We start from the raw sequence: 24,559 nt of genomic DNA on the forward strand, positions 1-24,559 counted from the left end.
AAAGATAACATCGTGACCGTCGCCATGCAAGCAGCGCATGCACTGTGGCACACGACGAAGAAGGAGTCCTGAGGACGTATCCCATCGAATCTTAATATCCAAGAGGGACAGGGAATCAGAAAAGAGGTCTTGGGCATACCACAAAGTTGTGCTGTGATGATGAATGACAACTCAGTGTAATGGACAGAAGTACTTATTTTATTTCTACTGAGTACTCCTCCTCGTCAGTGGATCAAAGGGCTGTTGCAAAGGCGGTCTTGGTCAGTCATCCTTTATCTTGAGGGCCGAGCGTCGGTTCCTGAAGGTGCTTTTTCTACGTTGCTGTCTAACAGTTGTATATTGGCTGACATGTATGGGACGTCAGATACATTCCAGTGCCCTGTCGTAACAGTTTCCCACAACAAGTAAAGTGGAGAAAGGGAAGGTTGTCGAGCATTAGAGGTTTAGAGGTTCTGTGCAATGGTAACCTTTTGGTCGGTGTAACATCAAGGATAAATAAGGTTTTGGATTGTTTAGAAGGTTCCAAGACGAGACAAGACGGCAACGCCAGCGAATGGATGATGAGGAATGATGTTGTATACTTTGCACATACTTTATACAACACGGCCATGTACAGCAATGCGAGAGTAATGTAGATATATGGAATCAATTTTCACGCCATTGATGTTTACAGCCCACACACTAAGTGTTTGAGAAGAGTGTGAATATGACGATTGTGTACGGACTGCAAGACTAGAGAGCGCGTGATACCTTGTAGAACTGAGTCATTGGTTCGTCTGCTGATCTGATTTGGAATTCTATGAATGCAGCTTCTTGATGACCACATTTTTGGCAAGTAGCTGTGCGTTTGAGTGGAAGTGTTGAGATTCTCAGTCACTGAATCAATGAGTAGTGCAATTGATGGATTGTATACATGCCTTTTGTAGTGTTTGCACCGGCCCATTGATTGTCAAAGACATCCTCTACTTTTTTGCGATCTTTGACGTTTGTTTTCGTAAAGACCTGTAGTGAGTTGGGAGATGAGAAGATAGGAGTCAGTAATCAGTGATAATCAACAAGAGTAGAGATCAATAATGTCACATGCATTGTCGTGTTCTGGGTCGATTCGATGAATGTATGGACAGGTGCGACAATATAGATTGATTCCTTCTCCTTCAAACTTGTTGGACATGAGCACATTGCCACAGTTTGGACAGAAGAGCATCTCACTCTTTGGATTTGTTGTTACAGCTTGTGTCTAGTCTGAGCTTGTTTTTATCGCGTGTCAAATTCAAAACTAGTAGCGACAAAGACGCAACACGACCGCAAATGCTCAAGTTTGTAGAGAAGATATCTGTGAGCCTCGCTCCATTAAGGTCATCGTCACGTTCGGCAAGGTAAGAAACAGCTCGAGCTGCTGCTTTAGCACAGAAAAGTACTTTGACGAGGGTTGAGCAGAACAGAAGATACCTTCCATCGCAGAGTATGCAATCGAGAGCTCGGCCTTTATTGACTGGGTTTCCTCTTCCAAGGACCTTCCTGGACTCGCTCTATGCTTGCAAGGAAAACCCAAAGTGCATCATCAACGTAAACCTAGACGACAAGGTCAAGGTCCCCACCATTCAACTCGTATACAGTAAGTCACCCACATACGGGCTGCTCAAGTCATTCACAAGTTGTATACATTTCATTTCGCCACATTCTTTGGTCTCAATCACTTACGCTGTTCAATACAGGGGACAAGAAACAAATCTCGATAGATTCGTCAACCCTGAGTGCTGCAGAAATCGTAAAGGATATTAGGACTCACTCCAGGAAATTGCAAATGGCTGAGGATATAAGTGCCTCATAGACGCTCTTAGGAATATCTGTAGCCAGCATTTGTACAAAAACAAAATCACACATATACAAATACAAAACACTTCAACGCAATTCGCAGCCATGACAGGATCCGTACTTCTGCTCGGAGACGGCAATGTAAGTCTCACACCCGTTCATAATGAGATAGGATAGCCATTGGATGGACAGATCGCTGACTTTTTTCTTCCGACAAATCGACAGTTTTCGTTCTCGCTAGCATTAGTCAAATTTTTGAGGTCGCTTGATCCAGAACTACTAAAAAGAGCCCATTCGTATCTGCACCACGAAGATCACGCCAATGGTTTGGCTGTGTTGGCCACATCATTTGATTCTTACGACACCCTGATTGCCAAATACCCCGAATCGAAAGATATTCTAAGGAAATTGGTTGCTTTGGAAAATACTCAAGTCATGCATAATATTAATGCGTGGGAGCTGTCCACTACTTTTGCCCGAACGTTTGACGCTAGTGAGTTCCCCTGTCTGAAACGCTTGGTCGCTCTAGTCTTGCTCGATTAGATCCACGCCGCATGAGCCAATAGCATTTGAACATGGACTCAATTCTTCTCTCACTCGAATAGTTGTGTGGAATCACCCACACCTTGGAACTGAAGATTTTAGACTGCACGGGTTTTTGATGGCGCATTTCTTCCACTCGTGCTCAGAAGTCTTGTCGCCAAGAGGACACGTTTGCGTTTCTGTTGGTAAGCGCGATCTAAACCTATTTGCCTGCTTGTCACCAATTGTCGGATAGATTTCAGTGATTTCAGAGGTTTGGACTTTGAGCACAAAACGATACCTCTTAAAATTTAGTATCGGGTCAAGACGAAAGATGGGATCTCGTTGGACAAGCTCAGAAAGCTGGGCTAGGCCTTGTTGGGACAGAAGAATTTGTTGAAGGCGATTGGCCTGGTTACATCGTAAAGAGAAATACATCAGGCAAGTCAAGCTCATAAATCCAACTAGTTCATCCGATTCATAATACAGACAAGGGTTGCTGACTTGACCCTCGAATGCAGGCCATAGTTTCAAAAACACAAAAACCAAAAAATGGCATGGCACCATGAGCTCTAGAGTATTTTGGTTTAGTCGCCAGCCAAGTGATACAACACAGCATAGTAGTACCTCTGGATCCCCACAAACGTTTGACACTCCATATGTCTGGCGTCCCTCGAAGAGGCCGGTGCCTTTGACTACTGTTTCATTCAAGTGTCCTGAATGTGAAAAGCTTTTACCCTCTGAAAGGAGTCTAGCTACGCATAAACACGCTGTACATGTATTAAAGCGATATGGCGAGGAGTGGGCACCTGACGGTGCTCGCTTACTCGGCTGTAATGACTGTAGTAGGACATTTGCTAGAGAGGCAGATCTCCGTCAGCATCGAATCAACCGCCATACTACTGTAGATGTAAAAGAGTTGGGTGGTGCAGCAGTGGCTACTGTGAAATCGTCTGCTCCTGAGAATGTAGACTTTGAAGCTGATACTAATAATGGGTACGAACCTTGTGAGATATGTGGTCAAGCTATTTTAAAAGTTTACGGTCGCCAGATGCATTTAGAGACGTTGAAGCCATTGGTAGGCATGGAAATGTCCTGCCCTCTATGTCAACATAGTTTTGCTGAAAGCAGAGCGCTTCTTCAACACTATAAATTCTGTCGGCTGAAGCAGACCCCCGTTTCAATATCTGTAGTGTAGCTCTTAACATAATATAGATTAGGTACTCGTTGTAAGCCGAAAATAATTTTTTTCTTGTGTAGTCAATAATAGTTTGCTGGTTTCTAAATCACGCGTTTATTATTTTCATGTTTTGAAAGTACTTGTGCAACACAACGATTGCCGCAACAACGAAGAAAGCAGCGACTATCAAGCATAATGGCCCTTCAACGTTCTGTACGATTAAGCTCTGGCTATCATATGCCTGCATTAGGGCTGGGAAGTACGTATTGAGTTGCGTTACTGGAGCGTTGATTTCAAACAAAGCAACCCCACGCTACAGCTAATCTGAACATCATTTAGGTGGTAGTATAGATGAAGCACCATCAGATGAATTCAGAACTTCCGCTGAAGAGGCTCTACGTGTCGGTTATAGGTATGCAACGAACGGAGTTTGATGTAACACGATTGCTGACAATTGCAATCTTTAGACATATTGATACTGCATGGTCCTATCGAACTGAGGGAAAGATCGGGAAAGCCATCAAATCGAGCAACGTCAACCGCTCTGAAATTTTCATCACTTCAAAAGTACGATTGTCAGACGTTTCCACGGGTTTCCATATGCTGACCTATTGCTATATTCAAGATCTGGCCTACGATGGCTGGGAGAGTCAAGGAATCTGTTTTGAAATCTCTCTCTGATTTGGGTACTGATTACTTGGATTTGTTGTTGATTCATTGGGTAAAACGAAACACAAAGACATGCCCTAGTGCCTTTTCAACTCGTTGCATTCTCACACCATCTTTTATAACAGCCTTTTGCTCAAAAAACACCTGCTGGAGCCTCTCCGTACGACCAGAAGCATATGAGTGCAGAAAATTTGGACCGAAACATCAGCAGAATTGATACTTGGAGAGGTGTGATATGTGATGTCGTGTGTTTTCTTGCTGCATGTTACAATGTTATCCACATATCTTCCCCAATTAACATTTATGGTTTCTCACAGCCATGGAAGCACTAGTCGATGAAGGTCTGGTTCGAAGCATTGGAGTGAGCAACTTCAACATCCGAATGTTGAACGAATTGATGCCAAAAGCTCGCATTCAGCCTGCCGTCAATCAAATTGAGGTATCATATTCAATTTTGTCAAGTTTCAGCTCTGTTAAGGCTCACAATGTGCTTTCTTCAAGCTTCACCCGTACTTGCCCCAACATGAGCTGGTTGCCTTCTGCCAAAAGAATCACATTATCGTGGTATCTTATGGGCCGCTAGGCGGCGCATTCAAGCGTCCCGTACTGCGTGACGACCCCAAGGTACGGATTTCTTTGCACAGATCACAAAGATTGAGTTGTGTACTGATTCTGCTTTTACCTTCTTAGATCCAGGAGATTGCCAAAAGGTTGGGTAAAACTGCCAGTCAAGTGTTGATTAGCTGGTCGATTCAAAGAGGAGTAGTGGTACGTAAAGACCAGGTTTTATATCTGTTGATGCCATTCGTAACAATGCATTTCTAAATTACCTTTTCTAGACCATTCCCAAGTCACTCAACCCCAAACGCATTGCTGAGAATTTTCAAGACTTTGTCCTTCCAGAGGAAGACATGAAAACTTTGAATAACCTTACAAACCGTAAACGCTACTATGCTGCAAACCTGCTTTGGAAGATAGACATCTTCGAGGACGAACAACTCAAAGCTCCACTCGCCAAGATTTAACCCGGAAAATCGTTTGGTGTTTAGACCATAGCTTTCAAAACAATATATGTTGGCCAAATGCTCAATCAAGCAATCTTTACTCAATCAGATAGACAGATAGCACAGATGAAAGTACGGTAAAAAGTTGCTATATATTTATCATGTTTGTTTTGTGATGATCTGGAACGTCTCCGCGAATACGCTATCGAATTGAACATATTAGACCAATAGTTGCAGACCAACAATCAAAACTGATATAAGTGCTTACATTTGGCTCCTCTGGCAAAAGCAAAGTGGAGAGGGATGTTGAAGCATGATAATCTTCCAACAATGAAAGAATTGGTGTGTCGTTGCCGAGATTTTCCAGATATTCTTTTAATTGTGAATAAGGTACCTCCAGGAAGAAGCGTCCATCTTGACGACTATCTTCGTGGGGACCATGATCAAGCTTGAGGGGTGGTTTGAAGCTTGCCATATGTTTTCTGAGGGCTTCTCCAATGTCCCATCCTCCTCTCATGAATCTTCCATTTGGCAAAGTCCAACGTCTAGCGACAGTGATGCGGAAATTCTTTGGCTCATAATTAGACCAGTGTGTTATAGCAACCTTCAAAGCCTCCAAGTATCGAAGAAGCAAGAGTTTGGCTTCGAGCAAGGTCCAACAGTCTTCCAAGTGAAATTCACCTGCTTTCAAGTCACGAGTTATGGGGCCTCTGTAAGACTCAGATGAGCAGCCTAACATTAGTAATTCTGAGGCCGGATTAAGACTTTCATCTTGACCTCGACTTTGGATCATTGCCTCAAATGTAGCTTTGCATTCATCCCTTGGCACTGGCAGTTTGATTTGTCTCATGTCTCGAATAAAGTTGGTGACTGCCATAGCATCTGGAGCATTCATACCATGACGTACAAACGCCACAAATTGCTATCAGTGCATATGATAGGGAAGTGAGTACTGTGGCAAATAACTGAAGTAGTCAAAAATGGCCCTTCATCGAACTCGAGAGCGTACTTACAGCTGATGTAATACGAGAAGGTTTTTCGGTTCTCAAACATGAGCTCTCGTAATGCTTTTGAATACGATCAAATCTTCCTATTACCAACAAGAGATCAAGCACGAGAAAGGCATCTAACTCGGCATACGAGCTGATCCCTTCCGCGTTGACAACCAACTCAAGAATCTCTCCAGCCAACGGGGTAACACGATGGTACATAAGACATAAGAGCAAGGCTCGGGCTTCACGACCTCGAAGTTTCACTCTGTCGGCTATAAGGTCTTGGGTAAATGCCTTTACACTATCTATGAGGGGCATCAACTCGTCCCTATGACTCGTACTCATGACAGCAAGAATATCTCGGACGACAGAGTCTGGCCGGTTGAGGTTGTTGGCTTTCATATATGTATAATACCAAAAGGCGTGTGGTGCCATATTCGCCTTGGAGGCTTCATGGATTATGGATGCGGCAAAGTCAGGCTTCAACAGAAGAGCAACCGTCATATCATCTGCTATACACAATCTACTCATTACGATGACATATCGATTGACCAGACCATTGGCGCCTTTTGACGTTTTGCTTAGTAGCGTCTCGACCAAGTCTAGATTTTTTGGGCGGACTCCTAGTTCAGCCATTTGTTCTAGCATATTTACACCTTTTTCAGGCAAGTCTTCGTTTATATACATGGAGATCATTGTTTCAAAGACTTGGGGGCTGAGTTTATTCTTGTTTCGAGATTCCATAATGGCAAAGAGCTAAATGAGGACAAGATGAGCATGCTTGCGTGACAAAAGGACGAATCTCTAATTACCTCTTCAGCTAGCTTGACACTGGTTTTAGCCACTGCTGACAACAGATTAGATACCGTCACGTCCGACAAGAGTACACCTCGTTGCATAGCATAGCGGTATACATCCATGGCATCATGAAGATGTTTTGAGTGGGGTAATAGCGAGGAGACAAGCCTTTCTACGATGGACGAATCCAAAAGTCGACGAGACGGACCTTTAGCATCTCGTTCACGAGCCCAAGCAAAGGCTTTAACCACCAGCTCAAAAGCATCAACATCGAGCATATCATTGAATACTACAGTTGCCAAACCAGAGTCGAGTATGTCGTCCTTCAATACAAAATCAAGTAATTCTTTCATGACTGCTGGATTCCTTGGTTGAGATCTCCAGAGTCTTCCAACCTGGATTGATGTAAACTTGAATCGGCTTGCATCAAGAATCAAAGCTGGAAGTTTTTCTGCACTGCCTAATTTACAAAAGAAGTGCATGGCAAACACTGCATCATCTACAGTAGATTTTCCATGAAGCAAGATGCGTTTTGCCAGGTCTTCCGCAGCTGACATTGCCTCTTGTCGACAGGCCTCTTCTAATACAGATCTCAGTACGTCAATGGCTGCATCACCTATGAGCTGAAGCTCTTGAAGAATCTTCTCCAGGGGAGCTGCGTTCTGACATAGCCAATTTACTTGACCAATATGGTCATTGGGTAGTGGGCGACTTGGATTAGGCGGTTTTAGTCTGAGGTCCTTTGTAATAGCAGGACTGTAAGCTACAACGACGGAAATGCTTTTAGGCAACATAGCAAGAAATGTCCAGCGTTGTGTATAGAGACTCTGACTTTAAAAGACAAGAGAGAGTCTAGCAAACATACCTTCAGATGCGGGACGATCAGCAGAACGAGAATAAGGTGGTGAAGGGCTTAATCGACGTCGTTCAATAGATGAGCGTCGTGGTGAACGACCTCTAAAAGACGGCGACGATGGACGGCGACGGTCTCCTTGATGGCGTCGTAGCGGTGAGCGTTCTCTGTCGCTAGAGTGCCTACGAGACCTGTCATCAAGTCGAGAGTCTGGCAGGGGACGGTAACTACGACTATCATCTACCGATGGACGATAACTGTCATATTGTGGTCGGCTATCTGTACGGTAATTTCCTCGTTCAATTACTTGGGATCGCTCAGATATCTGAGTTCGCTCTATTATCGAGGGTGGAGGATGGAATTCATTGGCTGAATCGTAGTCAGAGACGGGTAAAGAGCCAGCTCTGCTCGGTGTATCTGTGTCACTCGCAGGTTTTCGTGCACCGACAGGTGCTGAATTTGCTCCACTTAATTCTAATAATTTGGTTGTGACTTTCAAGTTAGTTCCAGTGTTGGTGGGCCGAAGCGGCAACAAAAGTAAAAAGTTTATTTTATTAACAATGCGCTTACTCGGAGGGAGCTTTGTTCGTGAGCCTCGGTCCTATCATTTGCAAAGAAAAGGTTGTAGGGTGAGTTATAGGTTTTATGGCAGTCTACAATTTACTTGAACTATAGGAGCAATGACTTAGTACATCACGGCCTCTCGAATGACGTGAAGATTCCATTCCTCGTTCCGACTATGTTGTTGTTATGAGTATTAATCAATCGGCCGTTCCGATATTTATTATTAGCGCTACAAGCCTCAAGGTACTTGCAGTTTCCATTGATGGTATATAAGTATCAGGACTTGCGACTCGAGCAGGAAACGAAAGCCGTTTGCTGATGTCAGCTACCAGTTGAGGTTTGGGAGGCATTGTGTCTAGAGCATAATAAATATATGAGGGTTGAATATGTGAGAAGCTGAACCTCGTGAACACACTGTGACTCTAAAGGACCAATCGAAACATACCGATGGGGTTGGATGGAGGACGAAATTGACGGTATCGATGATCTTCGCCTTGTAAGACGTCACCAGGAGGTAGATGATCTTCGCCTTGTAAGACGTCACCAGGAGGTAGAGTTGCCGATTCACTCCAAGGACTAGTGACACTTGACGGTACACTAGATGTACGACCAACTACCAATGAAGGGAGGAGGTGATTTTCATATGAGCTTGCATCATTTGACACTTTTCTGTTACAATTTATAATCCCAAGTTCTCCGATCGAAGGGGGGGCATGTAGCTTTGAGGGGCACAATTATGCGATTTTTCGACTCATAAATATCAGTAGCAAAGTCAAGGGCTCTGTCATCCATCGAAAGCCAACTACACCTTCCCTGACAGCAATATGCACCGACATGCGAAGATATCTAACTCCGCATACACCCTCGAACGTCCCAAAAAAACCAAACTGTAGAGCCCACGACTTTGCCCTTCATTCTGGCAGCGCATCCAAAATTTGTGCCCCTGATTGCTGCCGCCCGACGACAGTACAGAAGTATTTACGATATGTATGTCCTTTTCTGGAACGAACAATTTCACGCTTTTTGCTAACTATGTGGTTTCTTGAAGTACCTCGATGTTGCGGAAGAGACGATCCATTACGATTGTAGAGAAGTGGTTGGGAAGAAGAAGACGAGTTTTCAGGTCCTGTATCCATTCTGTTCGAAGGTTGGTCATCATCAGAATCGTAAATCACTTTTTCGTCTAATGATGGATGAACGAATGAGGACAAAGGACGTATAAGAAGATGGATGATTTCGATAATACCTTCGTCTTGAAAGATGTTTGGTTGCGAGAAGACCTGTTTGTGTGTTTGTGTGAATGTTTTAGCTTGTCGTGTCTCTCGAGTGCTTCCAACATGCCATACAGTACAACATTTTACCGACTGAATTGAATCATTGAATATAGCAGAGTTAACTAGATAGTGAAGAGTTTATGTATAAGAATCAAAAACGAGAAGAAACTCCTGGATTAAATCCTAGTTATTACCATCAAGGGCGCTTGGAGAGTACGGTTCAGATTCGGAAGTCCTTATGCGTTTTCTTCTGTCATCGTCGACGTCCACAGGGTCATCATGAGATTCTACTCTCTTTGACGTCGAGAGTTGGTCCATCTGATGCTGCATTGCAGGAATTTGTGAGATTTAAGTGACAGGAGCAGCAATATGGGCAATAATGCAGCAATATCGACAATAATAATATGTGTAATTAATTACCATTGGAGAGGCAGTAGCAACTGGAGAAAGCACTTGTTTTTCAGGAAGGACGGGCGAAGTGAAGGAGAGGCGATTCGCCAGATGGGCACCGCCAGTTCTATCTATTTTCTTGCGCTTTTGGGTCTCTGACGAAGTCATCCTCATAGGGCGCTCTGCTGCGGATACTACGAGTGACTAGTTACGAACGAGCTTTTGAAAAACATAAGGCGAGGCAGTGGTCTAATGTGACCCTACAACATGAATCCCGCACGAATGGTTGATATATTTTGTTGAAATATGAAATATTGTTTTGATATTACATACGAGCGATTGCTGCATTAATAAATTTCGAGAAACAAAAAGTCGAGATTGTAGGTCATTTTTGATGAGGAGAGCATTAAATTGAATGAATGCACAATGAAACGCGTGTAGGATCACATTGTTAGCCGAAAGTAATATGTCCTTCCTCACTGTCCCTTGCAGAGGGATGACGTGATGGGCTTGTTTTTGACTTGCTTGAAGCTGATTCGCTGGTTGCATCCGTTATATTTTCTCATCTTTACAAACTCGACGTATCAGCGATAGTATCGATTCAAGCAACCGAAATACTATTTCTACGCTCTACTAGGATGATCAGAACAGTCCTCCGCACCCAGAACAGAGTGCTTCTCTCTCAACGACGAGCCTACCATCAAAAGGTATGTAGGTGAAACAATATCGACAACACAGAGTCTATATAAACCTTCCCATTACATACATAAGAACTCACATTTATCATGTCTACCTCATATCCCAGGTCATTGATCACTATGAAAACCCTCGGAATGTCGGTTCTTTGCCAAAATCAAGCATTGATGTCGGCACTGGTCTAGTAGGAGCTCCTGCTTGCGGCGATGTCATGAAACTACAAATCCTCGTCAACGAAGACACGGGCGAAATCACAGATGTCAAATTCAAGACCTTTGGATGTGGTAGTGCCATTGCTAGCTCCTCGCTCGCCACCGAAAAGATAAAGGGAATGAAAGTGTGGGATGCTGCAAAGATAAGGAACACCGAAATCGCTCAGGAACTATCTCTACCTCCTGTCAAACTACACTGCTCCAGTAAGCACTCTCATGCTGAATCTAGTCACACGGATGGTTTTATGCTTTGTTGCGACAATCTGTTTATCAATCTACTCATATCCCACTCACACTATATCCCATCATTAGTGCTCGCCGAAGATGCCATCAAATCGGCTGTCAGAGATTGGGAAAGTAAGAGGAGCTCCAGATCAAAGCTCCCTCCACAAACTGCTGGTACCGCTGCTGCACAAGCTTCAGTCTAATCGAATCGTAGTCTTTTTGAAAGCTTATTCTCACACTTGCTACATAAATGTTTTTGCTAATGTACAAAGTATTAAATATAACTCATACCAAAGAAGTTGAATTGTGGAGAATGCTCCAAGTCTGCAAATGAACTGTCACGCGATCCACGCGGCGGACCCGCCTCGCGAATCGTAGGAGCTAGGACTGAGTATCATACGCCCGCTCTTTCGCACTTTGACGGCCCTTCCACAAGTCTCAAAATCACTTACATGCTGGCGTCACGAGCAAGTGCAAGTTCAATCATGGAGGACCAAGGCAAGGCATTAGAAGAGGCTCTGAACGTCGTCAAAGTTCAGGCCTTTCATATGAAACGATGTCTGGTATGCCTAAAGTCGTCTTCTTTAGCCAAACAGGAACTACCAAAAACTCAATCTATTATATAACGTGAATTAGGACAATAACAAGCTCATGGATGCATTGAAACACACTTCCACAATGCTATCGGAATTACGAACGTCCTCCTTGACCCCAAAAAATTACTACGAACTCTGTACGTTCACCGACATTTCACTTGAGAGAAATCATATGCAAATCCTCGCTCGTGCCTCGTTTTTGAGAAATTAATTACAGCCCTGAGAATCTATGCACTGTTTCATCAGTTTTACTCACAACCATCTTAGATATGGCCATTTTCGATGAATTGAGGCACTTGACAACCTATTTATACGATGCCCACATGTCGAAAAGGCATCACTTGTCGGACTTGTATGAGCTAGTTCAATATGCTGGAAACATTGTTCCTCGTCTTTATCTTATGATCACTGTCGGATCTGTATATATGCGTGTATCAAAAGAAATCATACCCTCTACTCCTGGAACTCCAAATCCAAACATGCCTCTTCCAAAAGTCAATGGCTTCAAGGGTGAAGATGGCACTGACACCACTCTTCCGGAGGGCGCTGGTCCAAACTCAAAGACTATGGACGATGACGATACCCCTCCTATAAAAGAATTGATGAAGGACATGTTGGAAATGGCTCGTGGTGTCCAACATCCTACCCGCGGCTTGTTTTTGAGATACTATCTAAGTGGAATGACTAGGGACTACTTGCCTGATTATACTTTTGATGGGTAACCATTCACAGATTCCAAACCTGTACACATTCAATGTTCTGAACATCTGCTCTCTCCCATTAATCAGACCTCACGGCACTATACGAGATTCCATTCACTTCATTTTACAAAACTTTATTGAAATGAACAAGCTATGGGTTCGATTACAGCACCAAGGTCATTCACGAGAAAGAGATAGAAGAGAACAGGAACGAAAAGAATTACGATTACTAGTCGGATCCAATTTGGTTCGACTCAGTCAGCTCGATGGATTAGATTTAGAAATGTACAAGACGGTATGGGCGTCTTTTTCGATTTTTTGAAACAACGACATCTGAGCCAAGACTTGCTCATTCTAGTCGGTACTACCCAATATACTGGAGGAGATTGTCAGCTGTAAAGATACTATTGCTCAAGAGTACCTTATGGAGGTTATCATCCAAGTATGTTGTCTTTTCTAGCGTTTCCCGCATATCATCAGAGTCTCACAGCCAGGTATAATTGTCATAGGTGTTTCATGACGACTTTCATCTACGAACGTTGGAAAACTTTTTATCTGCTACAGCTTCACTGGTTCGGACAGTTAATGTCAAGCAGATTGTAATTAGCTTGATTGATCGATTCTCCAACTATGCTGCTCGAGCCCGTGACGACGCTGAATCTGATGCCAAAGAAGGTATGCAATTTCTCTTGGATTGATGAATCACTGGTTCGAATTTATTCTGACCATCATAACTGAAAACGCCAGCTGGAGTCAATGGGGAGGTGAAGGCATCAAGTGGTATACCTGATGATGTCCAGCTGTTTGAGGTCTTTTGGGGTCAAATTACTGGATTAGTTACGGTAAGCTTTCATCTCTTGCTAAAAGGAGTGACTTAATCTTTCCTTTTTTTAACTCCTCTGGAGCTCATATTGAGATGATAATCACACTTTTTACGTATTCATAGACTCGACCCGAGTTTACTGTGCAGGATATTGTTGCTCTGCTTGTATCCTTATGCAATTTGTCTCTCAATTGCTACCCTGAACGGTTGGACAATGTGGACAAGGTTTTAGGTTTTGCAAAAGAACGACTTCTTGAAGCCCAAAAGAACAATGCGTACGTATTTATTTCACTCGTGATTTACACGGACGTAGATGTTCTCAATCAAAGCATTCTTGCTTTGCTAATAATGGCTTCCTTAGACCCGAGTTAAATAACGTGCAAACAATATCATCTCTTCTCCAGCTACTCCTGGCACCATTGTCTGCCTATCACAACAATATCCTCACGATGTTGTCATTCCCATCGTCTTCAACGCAATGCATAGATTTAGATGAACGGGCTCAACGTTCTCTCGGTGGTGATTACATTGACCTACTGAATATGCAACCGTTTTCTTCCAGACGGCAGATCGCACATACAGCTGCTCAGGCTCTATTACGAGCACACTCTTTATCAGCTTATCGAGTAGAATCGATAGATGGTGTCAATCTGGTGTTGGGTGAACTATGCTCGGTTATGATTCGAGACCAAATAGATGGTGGTTTGTTTGGGCCATCGAAAACACCTATACCAGGCAGAATTCAAGGTGAAGAATTGCCGCTCGATTGGGAGGATGTTGCGGAAGAGCAAAATCTAGTCGTACGATTGTGTCATATGCTGAAAAGCAAAGACGGAAATCCCGACAGTGACTTTCAAGTAAGTTTTGAACTCGCTAGTTGAAGTGATTCCTTCTATTGTTGCACGCAGCCGTTTAACTCTTGTTTCAATCAAGCTGCTCGCTACAGCTCGAAACCACTTTGGAGAAGGAGGTGATGTTCGACTTCGATTTACTGTACCTGGCCTGCTTGTCGAGTTGATTAAATTGGCACGCAAATTCAAAACGATGTCTTCACTTGTAAGTATTGATCAGGTTTGCATTTTTTTTTCGAAAACGCCCTTTCAAACTTTCAACTTTCTTCCTGTGTCGTTCTAAATAGGATGATCCCAGCCAACCTGTAATGAAACTTGAATCGCATTTCAGGTTTATCGCTGCAACCATAACAGGTCTATTCACGGCAAAAGATTACTATGGAGAGGATGCAGAAGTATCCATCTTCCGTGATGAAGTTGCATCAGCGTCGACACAAAGAAGTACTATTGGTGCAGGTCTCTTGAGCGTATCTGAAGTTGCGCTCAGATTGAATCTCCAGGCCGCTCAAGCTAGTGATGAGTGTGGATTGGAGGATGCCGCTCAAGGATTCTTGACTGAGGTGAACAACTGTCGTTATCAAGTCAATTTTATTTTCTTGATTCTCATAAATCCCGTGACTCGCGTTGAAAACCAGGCCTTTGGAATTTATGAGCAATATGTTTCCGACTCAAAATCTCAATTGGTTGCCATCAGGCTACTTGCTGGTACTATGCAAAAGATAACTCATCTTGCTGACGATGCAAGAGAAACCTTGTCCGTCAAAATGATGGTGTCTGCTGCTCGTCTGATCCGACGATCCGAGCAATGTCGTGCCATGCTTGCTGTCTCTCATATATTTTACACCGACGCTGTGGCAGAAGGTACAAGTAAAAAGAGTGACGCCGAACGAATACTAGAATGTATTACTAGAGCTCTGAAAATCGCGGAAGCTCTGTCAGATGGAGGTGTCAAGGCAGAACTCCTGGTTGAGGTGTTGGAGAAGATGCTCTGGTTTTTCGAAAAAAAAGTCTCGACTGTAAGTTGAATGAAATTTTGGCAATTGCGATTATATTAGCTACTTATGAAATTTGATGACAATCGAGAGTGGACCACAGCAATGACGCAATCGATTCGTGTTGAATTTCAAACTGACTCAACCCTCCTCGTTTGTCATTACAGATCACACCGAAGGCCATAACAGACTTGGTTGAATCAGCTCAAACGGCCATTACATTACTATCTCGATCTCATTCTACAAATAAGCCCGTGTTTGCGGTTGCATATGCACCACCCAATACTCCAGGAAAGCCATCTTCACATGTCTTTGAAGGCCCGGACGCTGCTACTCTTCTCGCGTCGCAGCAAGTGGTCAACAAGCACTACCAGAATGTTTTATCGTATGTAAGATTGAAGAAGGGCTTGGGAGCTCAAGGAGGTTGGGGCGAAATTCACATTGTACAACAACATAGTAGTGAAGATGACGAATAGATATTTGGTTTTTGCAAGTGCTACTTATGATACAAAGCTCTATATGATTTTTCTCTCTAAATGACTAAAACTAGGTTCGACATCTGTCGACAGGGACATCAGGATCCCTATCAAAGAATGAAGCGACTGTGATTGAGGTATTGTATACACATATAACGATTCCAAATATGAGAATGCCAGCATCCTTGATTTGTTCGGCAGTCAACTTTCCACCATGTTGACGCTTTAGCACCAAGTGAAAGAGCGTTGGATAGATAAAGGATAATGGAATACAAGCTAGCGATCCCACCAAGGCCACCTAAACCAAAAGAATTGAGTATAAACCCCGTTCAGTGGACCAAATGCCGCCCGACTCACAATCTTATCTAACTGGTTGGATCCTACAAAGCTCAAGAAGGCCAAGAAAGCTACTAGCACGGTTCGATATAGATTTTTCAAGTACTTGATACGAGGTTGAGTTTTCCCACTGTAGATCGGTAAGAAGAGCATGGCTATGATAATGCAGGGAAGATTCAGTTAGTATGTTGTATTGCTAGTGTTTATATAGACAAAAAATTCCCCAGCCTACATTCTGTGATTCGAATGGAAGGGTATACAGTGAGGGGAAAGCTGAGAAGTATTGCAAGGGCGTATAAGAATTGCAATCCCAACACAGTGGGATCTGATTTTGGCATGTTCACTGTAATACGTAAGAAGTCATCAGCATGACTGCGTCTTCGCAAGTAAAATAAAGAAACGTATTACACTCACACCAAACCACCGTCTCTAGCTTGTTTCCAAATGCTGCATAGCCAAGAATGCCAGAGGCAAGGAAGATGGAGCCCACACTTACAATGCAGACTGTCAGTGTAGATGAAAACTGATTTGGTCTCTTCATAGCCTATGAAAGTTGACTGTGAATACGCCGTACAACCAAAGTTACAAGGACAAATAACAGTACCTCAGCAACAGGTACGATCAAGGCAATCCCTTCAAATGCGAAAAGGGATGTTCCAATCATTACATTAAACCCTTCTACATTCACGCCCAGTACAACTCCCTTGGCAAGTCCACGCATGGCTATCACAGAAATGTCATATGTAAAGATATAGGCGAGACCCAATAAAATGAAGACATCTGCGATCAAGGAAGTGATGGCAAATCCCTTGATGCGTCTGACAAAGGACAATGGAATATAAATTACAAGTTGCAGAATAATGAAAAATATGTCTGGCAGAATAACTAGAACGCATTTAAAGAGATTGGTTGTCTGTTTTAAATATGGCAGCAAAAAACCAGAAAGAAAGCAAGAAACACCAACCTTTACAAGCTGTAGCCAACATTGCCAAATCTCGCAAGCTTTTGGCTACGAATATGAAATAAGCTGTACAGAATCCCATCTATTTCAAATTACGGTATGAGTTTTTTTTGTGTTTGTAAGCAAATTAACGGTTGTTTGCAACGTACTTGCGACAGCGCGATAGACCATAGGACGACGTCTCTCATCCATGGCCCAACTAACTTGTAGCCCAAATCACCAAATGAACCACCGACTTGACGACTTGTATCCACGAGCAATATCATACAATGAAGCGTCAATGCTCCAATGAATATCATGACGAGGGAGGAGAACAACATTCCACCTTCAGCAAAGGCCTTTGGCTGAGGACAGGATGCTTTCGGTTAGCGCAACATTACAAAACGTCAATCAAATTACTATTTCATACCAAAAACAAGACACCGGTTCCAATAAAGGCCTTCATTAGCAAAAAGAAGGTCTTTTTCGCAGAAGTACCACCTAAATTGCTGACAGCTGTGGCAAAACTATTGGTTCTACGTAGTGGTGACTGTCCAGAGAGCAGTGGAGCGGTTTCACCTGTTGGTGGTATGTCGTCATCGTCACTGTCGTCTTCTGGTTCCACATCGCCACCATAATAGCCAAAAAGTGCGAGGAAATCTACAGAAGCAATTGGTCAGCAGAGTATAATGGCAGAAGACGAAGAGACGCGAAGCAAACGGAGTTTAGTCATAGGAAATAAATATGCAACGGGTTTAAAGGAAATAAACATGCAACAGGACGAATTTTGTTCTCTCCGTACCAACGAAATTCCTAGTCAATATTGATGGTTCTGGCCTCCCATGCTTTCTAGCTTGGTTTCGAAGATAAAACCTTCGAAACATGCCAGGTTCTCGTAATGCAGAAGCAGTGAGAATGGGATGATCCGTTTCTGGCGAAGGAGATCTAAATCGCACGTCACGTATTGGATCTGAATTACGACGCTGGCGAGTAGCTTCATTTGGCACCAATCGTCGTTCTACCCATTTGTAGATCTCACTGGTTGTATCGCCACCGTGCAGAGTGTGCGAGTTGAATGTGGCATCCAGTAATCCAGGAGAGGAAGACAGAGCCTGTTCATCGATTCCTACCAGATGTTCAGCTACAACCTTCGCTACATCTCCTTCAGTTAAGGTGTCGTCGATTGGTCTACTACCAAAGACGGCGCGTCCAGAGTAGGAGCCGACATAAGGGACTTCAGCAAGAGTTGGATTTGCAAATGAGGAAGGTATTGCGGATTTTTTGGAGAATTCGGCCTTGAATGAGGCTTCTTTGCGTATACGATCCGAGAAGGAAGAAGCCTGATGAGCGGACGCTTTGCTGGGAAGCAGAGCAGTGTTTTCGTCGAAATCATCCGAGTCGATAGGTTGACGACGCGATGCAGCCGAGGGAATAGCTCTTGGTAGAGATCTAGCCATAGTGTCTGTTATTTCATCAAAGGACAGAAGGATGTCAGATTTGATGAAGGACGATGATGACAGATAGATTGGTAAGAGAAGAAGCGATGTAAAGTAATAAAAAGACAAGTCAGAATACATGAGAGTGGATACGCACCAGTAGGAAGAGCCGAGGATTGTGGAATTGGCAGACCATTTGAATTTGAGACGACTCGACGGTTGTGGGGCGAGGCAACAGGAGGGTATGCAGCTGGTTTATCAGGCCATCGAGGATCCATTGCCGTGACTGCCTACGGTGGATGGACTAGACGCAGGTGTGCGAATGAATTGTGGAGTTTGGTGTTTGGAGTTTGGAGCGAGTTCATCACCACATGGTCGACGACTGACAAACAGGCAAGGGGGACTCTTACGTATCATATGCCTCATAGTCGCGTATTCGGTCTACTACTGGCGACCTGCAGCGTATCTTTTGCTACTCTGACGTGTCACTCCCTATTTGCATTGGTTGACTACGGGCCTACTAGGAATACGTGATGCACACCTATCTGATCAACTGGAGGCAGCGACACACTAATTTCAGACTAGCAGGCAAGCCACGCGCTTCTTACCTTTCAATCTATCCAGCCTTGCATCCAACTAATCCAACACTTTTCTTCATTGTAGAACTCGAAGCTTTGTCGACTCTGGAAGGCGTAATTGTCGAATACAAAGCTACCACTGATCATGAAAATGTATAACATTCATTCGCCTCTTCCTGATCCCAATACTAATCCAAAGTACCATCGTAGTCGCCCTTCTTGCACATTCAATGTCAAACCGACAAGGATGCTGCAAAATTGGCAAAACGTATGTCTATTTCTTCATATCGTACATCCTCAGACATCTTACAAACTCTTGAATATCTAGGTTCCATTCTCATTCGGTAAGCCTACTCACCACTACCAGTCAAGATTCAGCCATTTCTCGTTGGGCAAGGAGAAGACTAAAGTGAACCTGATCCACCACTTTCCCTTCTTATGCGGATGTGGTCACGATGCTGTTCTCAATTCGTAGATAATTGAGCTCAACGAACCTATGCCCCCCATTCTCGTCTGTCCGTGTAAACCACAGCACTCACCTTCATCCTTTTGCCAGCGAGATCATTGACGTCTGGGAAGATGGTGAAACCTTGGAGCAAGTGCATGAAAAACTAAGAAACAAACCTGAATTACATGTACGTACACCTCACAATATCTACAGACAATCCTTCAACTAAAACAACTTTTAGCAACCTTATGCTTTGGAACGGTTTCGCTTCAGAATACGAACCTTTGGACGTTCAATGCCTTTTGACCGAAATAAATCCATTGTCGAATCTTTCTTATACATGAATTGGAAGGGTCCAGTCGATTTGAACAACCCAAACGTCGAAGTCGTAGTCCTGGAGCACTGGCATCCAATAACTGCAAAGCTTATACATGTATACGTCGGAAGGCTGGTATGGTACTCGTTCTTTATTCTTCATCCTTACTAGTGCGTGACAAACATTCAACCCCAACTAGATTTCAGAAGGCAACTCAACACTAGTGAATGCTTACGACAATAGCAAGAGGACATATCTAGGTATCACTACCATGGATGCAGAACTATCTCTCATATCTGCTAATATAGCGCTCGTAAGCATTTGACTTGTTCGCCGCTTTGCTCGATTCCTCACTCCATCGCTTCAACGACAGGCTAGACCTGGAACTCTTATATGCGATCCATTCGTCGGAACAGGAGCCTTCCTGTTTTCGGCTTCGAACTTTGGTGCCTACAGTTTTGGATGTGATATCGATGGGCGCCAGATGAGAGGCAAAGGTACTATATGATGCCATTCCCCTTTATCTCTTATCTCATTTTTTCTGACTCACGTACTTTATCTAGATGGAAAGGGAATAGAAGCGAACGTTGCGCAGTACAATTTGGAGTCAACTGTGCTAGGATGCTTTGTGACAGACATGGGTACCAACAGCTCGCTCTAATAGTTCCAAGTCCGTAAAATGCTCACTGCTACCTCTACAATAGCTCATCATCCATGGGCAAAAAGGAGGTTTCTCGATGCCATCATTTGTGATGTAAATTTTTGCACGTTTTGAAACCAATCACCTTCAACCTTCTTTTAATATTGAACTCATTTCATTTTATACGCAAACTTGTAGCCACCATACGGAGTGCGCGCTGGCGCTAAGAAAATTGGTAAAACTGAAGCCACAACCAGAAAGCAACAGAAAAAGGTCGCCAGAAGGTATTTCTCGCCCTATGGAGAACTGCGTCCTACGCAAGCTCTTATCCTCGTAATTCCTACGTGAGACTGACTTTTTTACCTGGTGCTGACCTAGTACTACTCACAATTATCCACTGACACAACCTTATGAAATCGACCAAGTGTTGCACGATCTAGTCACATTTGCAGCACAACATCTCATTCCAAAAGGAAGACTTGTATACTGGCTACCTGTCGCAAACGAAATATTGGAATCAATTACAGATCCTCTTGCTGTCGAAAATCCTGAAATCCGTTTGCAACGGGTCATCCCACAACACGAAAACATGAGATTAGTCTCTGTGTCGACTCAATTGTTTGGTAAATGGCAACGACTGCTTGTCTGTCAAGAGTATGTGGAGGAAATGGTTGATTCAAATCATCATCAGGCTGGGATATCGCTTAATACATTTAGAGATTTGTATTTTGCTCCTAGTGAGTAACACGCATTGCAAAATAGATCCACTTGCTGCATATGGAGATGTTGCTTTAGTGGTTGGCATTCCGTGTTTTGTGATATTTTGTGAACTTGTGGGCCTAAACAATCTTGTTCTCCAAGTTCATATCAAAGTGTCTTTTCAACATTCAGAGCGCCTCACTGATGAGTCTGATGAGACTGTTCATTTCTTCTGTTGGTACGTATCCGGAATGTTTCGATTGACAATTTTTGGCAGCTACAACCCCCACTCACCAGAAGAGGCTAGACTCACTTCATCTCTTTTCTCACTCTGCTACAGTGTTGGACCTTACTTGCCGACATTTTGAATAACTTTGAACTTTCGATCACCATTGCTGACGCAGATGCCTTGGTACTGCTCAACTGAGCCTGTACCAGGCGCGTAAGGACGCAATGTGTCAGGATTGAATAGCTCGATTATTCCTCTGCAACACATGAATGAAATTGAAACTTATTCCTTCGATCCTTTAAGCCTTGTTGTATCCCCTTTGTTAATGTCAAAAGTGAGTTAATTTCGAAAGAATGCGAGTTTTTGATCCAAAGATGGAAGCATCACCAGCAATCGTCCAGATAAGAATGCTTGCACTTGTTTTTACGGCTCTTGTTTCCACCAAACGATAGCACTGAGCAGGTTTTTTACGGTTGGTGTATGTCCTACAAGGGTTTAGGGGCCGCGTTGGCCAGAACGATTCTGAAATTGACTTTGATAGTAGTGTGACGAGGTTATCGTATAGTGAGATTCCGGTCTTGTAGATTGCCTTGTGGTTACTCTGTAGTATCTGAGCACTATCAATTTACAAGCGACTGCAGCGATGTTCATAAAGCTGAAGAAATGATTGTTCAAGCATTTCATCAAAGCCAGATCCACATCATTTGAATGGAGTAAAGAAAGATTGGATGTTTCTCTACAGTCACTGATACATTGTGTCATGCACCACCCGAAACTCTTTGCTTTGACAAATCTCAGAATTTAGCTGTTCTTTCTGAGAATCCTTCGACAGATTGAGATTACGCAAGCTTAAAATGTCACCTTGAAAGCATCTATCACTCTGATTGCTTGGTGGTCATCCTGAGAAACGCCTTTGCGTCCAAAATTGTGTCTGGGTTGAGTAAACTCCGACTGCATGTACTTTTGCAGACGAGATGCCAGTTCTTGTCAATGAGACATTGCATTTGAATCTTTATTCATACTTGGAATTTTCACAGTTTCGCCTTCCATAAGTCCGTTTCTCGCAGCATGGGCCAACGTTGCAACGACATCAAGCGGATGCAGAAGCATCTTAAAGAGAATAGCAAATGTTGGCCGTAGCGGCTTCTTTAGTTCTTCGCTAGCTTCGCCATGGCATCAATCAATCGGCCAACAGCAACACGCGGAAAAGTTGGACAGTACCTAGAATGGTACAATTCTACTTTAGGAATTTGTCCTGTACCCGGAGTAGTGGACACATTGTACACAGGTAGGATTTGCTGGGTTAAAGAATCGCGGGCCTCCGTTTTTTTTTTTTGGCTCATGTATTCTATTGGGATTATAGTCCCGCAAATTTACGATTATTACAACACTTAAAACCCACTAAAGTTGCTAATTACTCCCCATACGTCCACGCAGCTTCGTTGGACCAAAGTGAGCCTTCCACAGTAATTTTTTGTTGGATGATACGGATCTTTAGTTTCAGGCTCACCAGATTTAAGTCCCGTTTAGCTCAGTGGATTAGAGTGTTGCTCTCCGGAAAAAGAGTGAAGCAAAGGCCGCCTGTTCGAACCAGGCAACGGGCAACTCTTTTTGCTGAGTTTCCCTGACTTGCCGCCCTGCCTGCAAAACATTTGTTCTATTCGTTGCAAAAGTCAGCTCTTTACTTTGCAAGTCAGCAAGTCACAACTAACAAATTTCAAACAAAACCGTGTGTATCATGATATGATGATCACGCTCTTTTCGGGATGGTGACGGCACCATATTCATTCTCTTGCAGATTGAGTTCTAGCTTCAATCGCAACTAATCGCGATAGGACGGAGACGTTTGACTTGTGTTTGTGAGTCACCAATCGTGTCCATCATTTTGACCAACTGGTTGCAAAAACAAAGACTTTGAACTCTTCGCCTCGAACATGCATCCCTTCGCGAGATCATTTTATGTATATTCTGTTTTTACAACTACAAACACCGCGTTTATTTTGTACACCATTTCCTCTTTGCAAACACACCTTGAGGCCCTTTATGGGATAGTGACGACACCATATTCATTCTCTTGCAGATTGAGCTCTAGCTTCAATCGAGATGGGATGGAGAAGTTCGACATGCGTTTGAGATCACCAACATGTCCACCATTTTCACGAGTGATTTTGAGCCATGACTGCAATCCGAGACGAATGCCTTCTTCCAAGGTCGCACTATAGATATTTCCACGGCCCCCTTCACCAGTGATCAGGGAGCTTACTTGCTTTGTCAAAGTGTGAATTGATGGTTCGAGTATATCTGGACGATCTATGACAGATTGTTAGCGCGGTGGATTTGCTTACATATCGACACACTGTTTTGGTTTGGTTGTAAAGTGTCTTAAATTTGTACATACCTTGAATGAGTGCCTTGAGAGACTCGGCAGGCAATTGAGACAAGGCTCTGGTGATACTGCGATGGCAGTTCTGTACGTTGTGAGAAGGAGGCAGGTAGCGACCATGTGAATCGTGGACAATTTGGACAGGTAATCCCGATGGAGTCGATGCGGCATATCTAATTTCATTCAAGAGAATTGAGCACTCGATTTCTTGTGGGTACATTCTCCAGAAATGCTGGCTTTAAAATCAACCAACTACTTACACTTCCTCGAAATGTAGACGACGGTTCACTATTGAATCATTGAAAAGAAACTTAATTTTAAATTCCATTTGTAACTATAGAACTTGCTAATTTGAACTCACCTCGGATGACATCAGCCAATTGGAGAAGTGTTCCGCTGCTACCAGAGGGCAGGAATTTGTGGTTGCAATAGCCACATGCGACCACTACAAAGTTTACTGCTTTAGCGAGACTTAAATTGACCAGTTTCAGACGTGAAACCAACCTGAAGGGCCAAATTGTGTAGCGAACGGAGGCAATGTACCGCTGCGAACAGAGTGGTCGTCATGTACTTTGGAAGGGTCGACAAACATCTCATTGAGTGTCTTCATAGCATCTTCCATAGTAATGGCAGCAGGATTTCTAGAGAGAACATCATAATTCAAAGAAAAACTTTTAAAAGCAAATTCTGCCAACTTACTCGAAAGCAACAGCCACCATCGGATCGCGTGTCCTCATAGCAGTAACAGCATTGACGAGTGAATCGTGATTCGTAATTTCAAGCATTCGTCGAGCAATGACGGTAGTTGCGGCTGGAAAGAGGATCTTGTTGTGTAGAGTGTGTGAGTTAAACAGCGTTGTACAGAGTCGCAAATCGTACCTTCTTCGTGTCAAATCCCAACGCCCCGAGAATGTCCTTCAG

At 43.4% G+C, this 24,559-nt stretch overlaps 8 protein-coding genes across 8 annotated transcripts; 6 read left to right on the plus strand and 2 right to left on the minus strand.

Annotated features, from left to right (window-relative positions):
* Positions 1-732: 732 nt before the first annotated feature.
* SmJEL517_g02028 (uncharacterized protein) lies at positions 733-1,171 on the minus strand (the record flags this gene model as incomplete). Its single annotated transcript, XM_031167956.1, has 3 exons — positions 733-839; positions 918-1,002; positions 1,085-1,171. 3 exons carry the CDS (start codon positions 1,169-1,171, stop codon positions 733-735), a joined length of 279 nt encoding a protein of 92 aa, XP_031026014.1.
* A 293-nt stretch (positions 1,172-1,464) lies between these two features.
* SmJEL517_g02029 (uncharacterized protein) lies at positions 1,465-1,831 on the plus strand (the record flags this gene model as incomplete). Its single annotated transcript, XM_031167957.1, has 2 exons — positions 1,465-1,615; positions 1,716-1,831. The coding sequence occupies 2 exons, from the start codon at positions 1,465-1,467 to the stop codon at positions 1,829-1,831; spliced, it is 267 nt and encodes an 88-aa protein (XP_031026013.1).
* An 89-nt stretch (positions 1,832-1,920) lies between these two features.
* SmJEL517_g02030 (uncharacterized protein) lies at positions 1,921-2,795 on the plus strand (the record flags this gene model as incomplete). The annotated part of the gene is made up of 4 exons (XM_031167958.1): positions 1,921-1,956; positions 2,041-2,308; positions 2,421-2,543; positions 2,653-2,795. 4 exons carry the CDS (start codon positions 1,921-1,923, stop codon positions 2,793-2,795), a joined length of 570 nt encoding a protein of 189 aa, XP_031025989.1.
* A 107-nt stretch (positions 2,796-2,902) lies between these two features.
* SmJEL517_g02031 (uncharacterized protein) lies at positions 2,903-5,211 on the plus strand (the record flags this gene model as incomplete). The annotated part of the gene is made up of 10 exons (XM_031167959.1): positions 2,903-3,333; positions 3,655-3,776; positions 3,857-3,929; positions 3,985-4,084; positions 4,143-4,238; positions 4,312-4,414; positions 4,504-4,625; positions 4,688-4,810; positions 4,877-4,954; positions 5,026-5,211. 10 exons carry the CDS (start codon positions 2,903-2,905, stop codon positions 5,209-5,211), a joined length of 1,434 nt encoding a protein of 477 aa, XP_031025990.1.
* A 5,488-nt stretch (positions 5,212-10,699) lies between these two features.
* Positions 10,700-11,397, plus strand: SmJEL517_g02032 (uncharacterized protein; the record flags this gene model as incomplete). Its single annotated transcript, XM_031167960.1, has 3 exons — positions 10,700-10,768; positions 10,867-11,173; positions 11,282-11,397. 3 exons carry the CDS (start codon positions 10,700-10,702, stop codon positions 11,395-11,397), a joined length of 492 nt encoding a protein of 163 aa, XP_031025991.1.
* A 282-nt stretch (positions 11,398-11,679) lies between these two features.
* SmJEL517_g02033 (uncharacterized protein) lies at positions 11,680-15,633 on the plus strand (the record flags this gene model as incomplete). The annotated part of the gene is made up of 13 exons (XM_031167961.1): positions 11,680-11,757; positions 11,831-11,927; positions 12,058-12,508; positions 12,579-12,786; positions 12,850-12,933; positions 13,001-13,166; positions 13,239-13,333; positions 13,438-13,589; positions 13,676-14,171; positions 14,248-14,370; positions 14,453-14,725; positions 14,801-15,181; positions 15,325-15,633. The coding sequence occupies 13 exons, from the start codon at positions 11,680-11,682 to the stop codon at positions 15,631-15,633; spliced, it is 2,913 nt and encodes a 970-aa protein (XP_031025992.1).
* A 70-nt stretch (positions 15,634-15,703) lies between these two features.
* SmJEL517_g02034 (uncharacterized protein) lies at positions 15,704-18,623 on the minus strand (the record flags this gene model as incomplete). Its single annotated transcript, XM_031167962.1, has 10 exons — positions 15,704-15,931; positions 15,991-16,124; positions 16,202-16,312; positions 16,384-16,513; positions 16,574-16,854; positions 16,934-17,012; positions 17,080-17,274; positions 17,340-17,569; positions 17,712-18,371; positions 18,503-18,623. The coding sequence occupies 10 exons, from the start codon at positions 18,621-18,623 to the stop codon at positions 15,704-15,706; spliced, it is 2,169 nt and encodes a 722-aa protein (XP_031025986.1).
* A 1,088-nt stretch (positions 18,624-19,711) lies between these two features.
* Positions 19,712-21,072, plus strand: SmJEL517_g02035 (uncharacterized protein; the record flags this gene model as incomplete). The annotated part of the gene is made up of 7 exons (XM_031167963.1): positions 19,712-19,822; positions 19,887-20,000; positions 20,061-20,184; positions 20,251-20,328; positions 20,392-20,441; positions 20,526-20,611; positions 20,706-21,072. The coding sequence occupies 7 exons, from the start codon at positions 19,712-19,714 to the stop codon at positions 21,070-21,072; spliced, it is 930 nt and encodes a 309-aa protein (XP_031025926.1).
* Between the last annotated feature and the right edge of the window lie 3,487 nt (positions 21,073-24,559).

This window comes from Synchytrium microbalum, assembly GCF_006535985.1.
Source record: "Synchytrium microbalum strain JEL517 chromosome Unknown SmJEL517_scf0008, whole genome shotgun sequence".
Classification (NCBI taxonomy): domain Eukaryota; kingdom Fungi; phylum Chytridiomycota; class Chytridiomycetes; order Synchytriales; family Synchytriaceae; genus Synchytrium; species Synchytrium microbalum.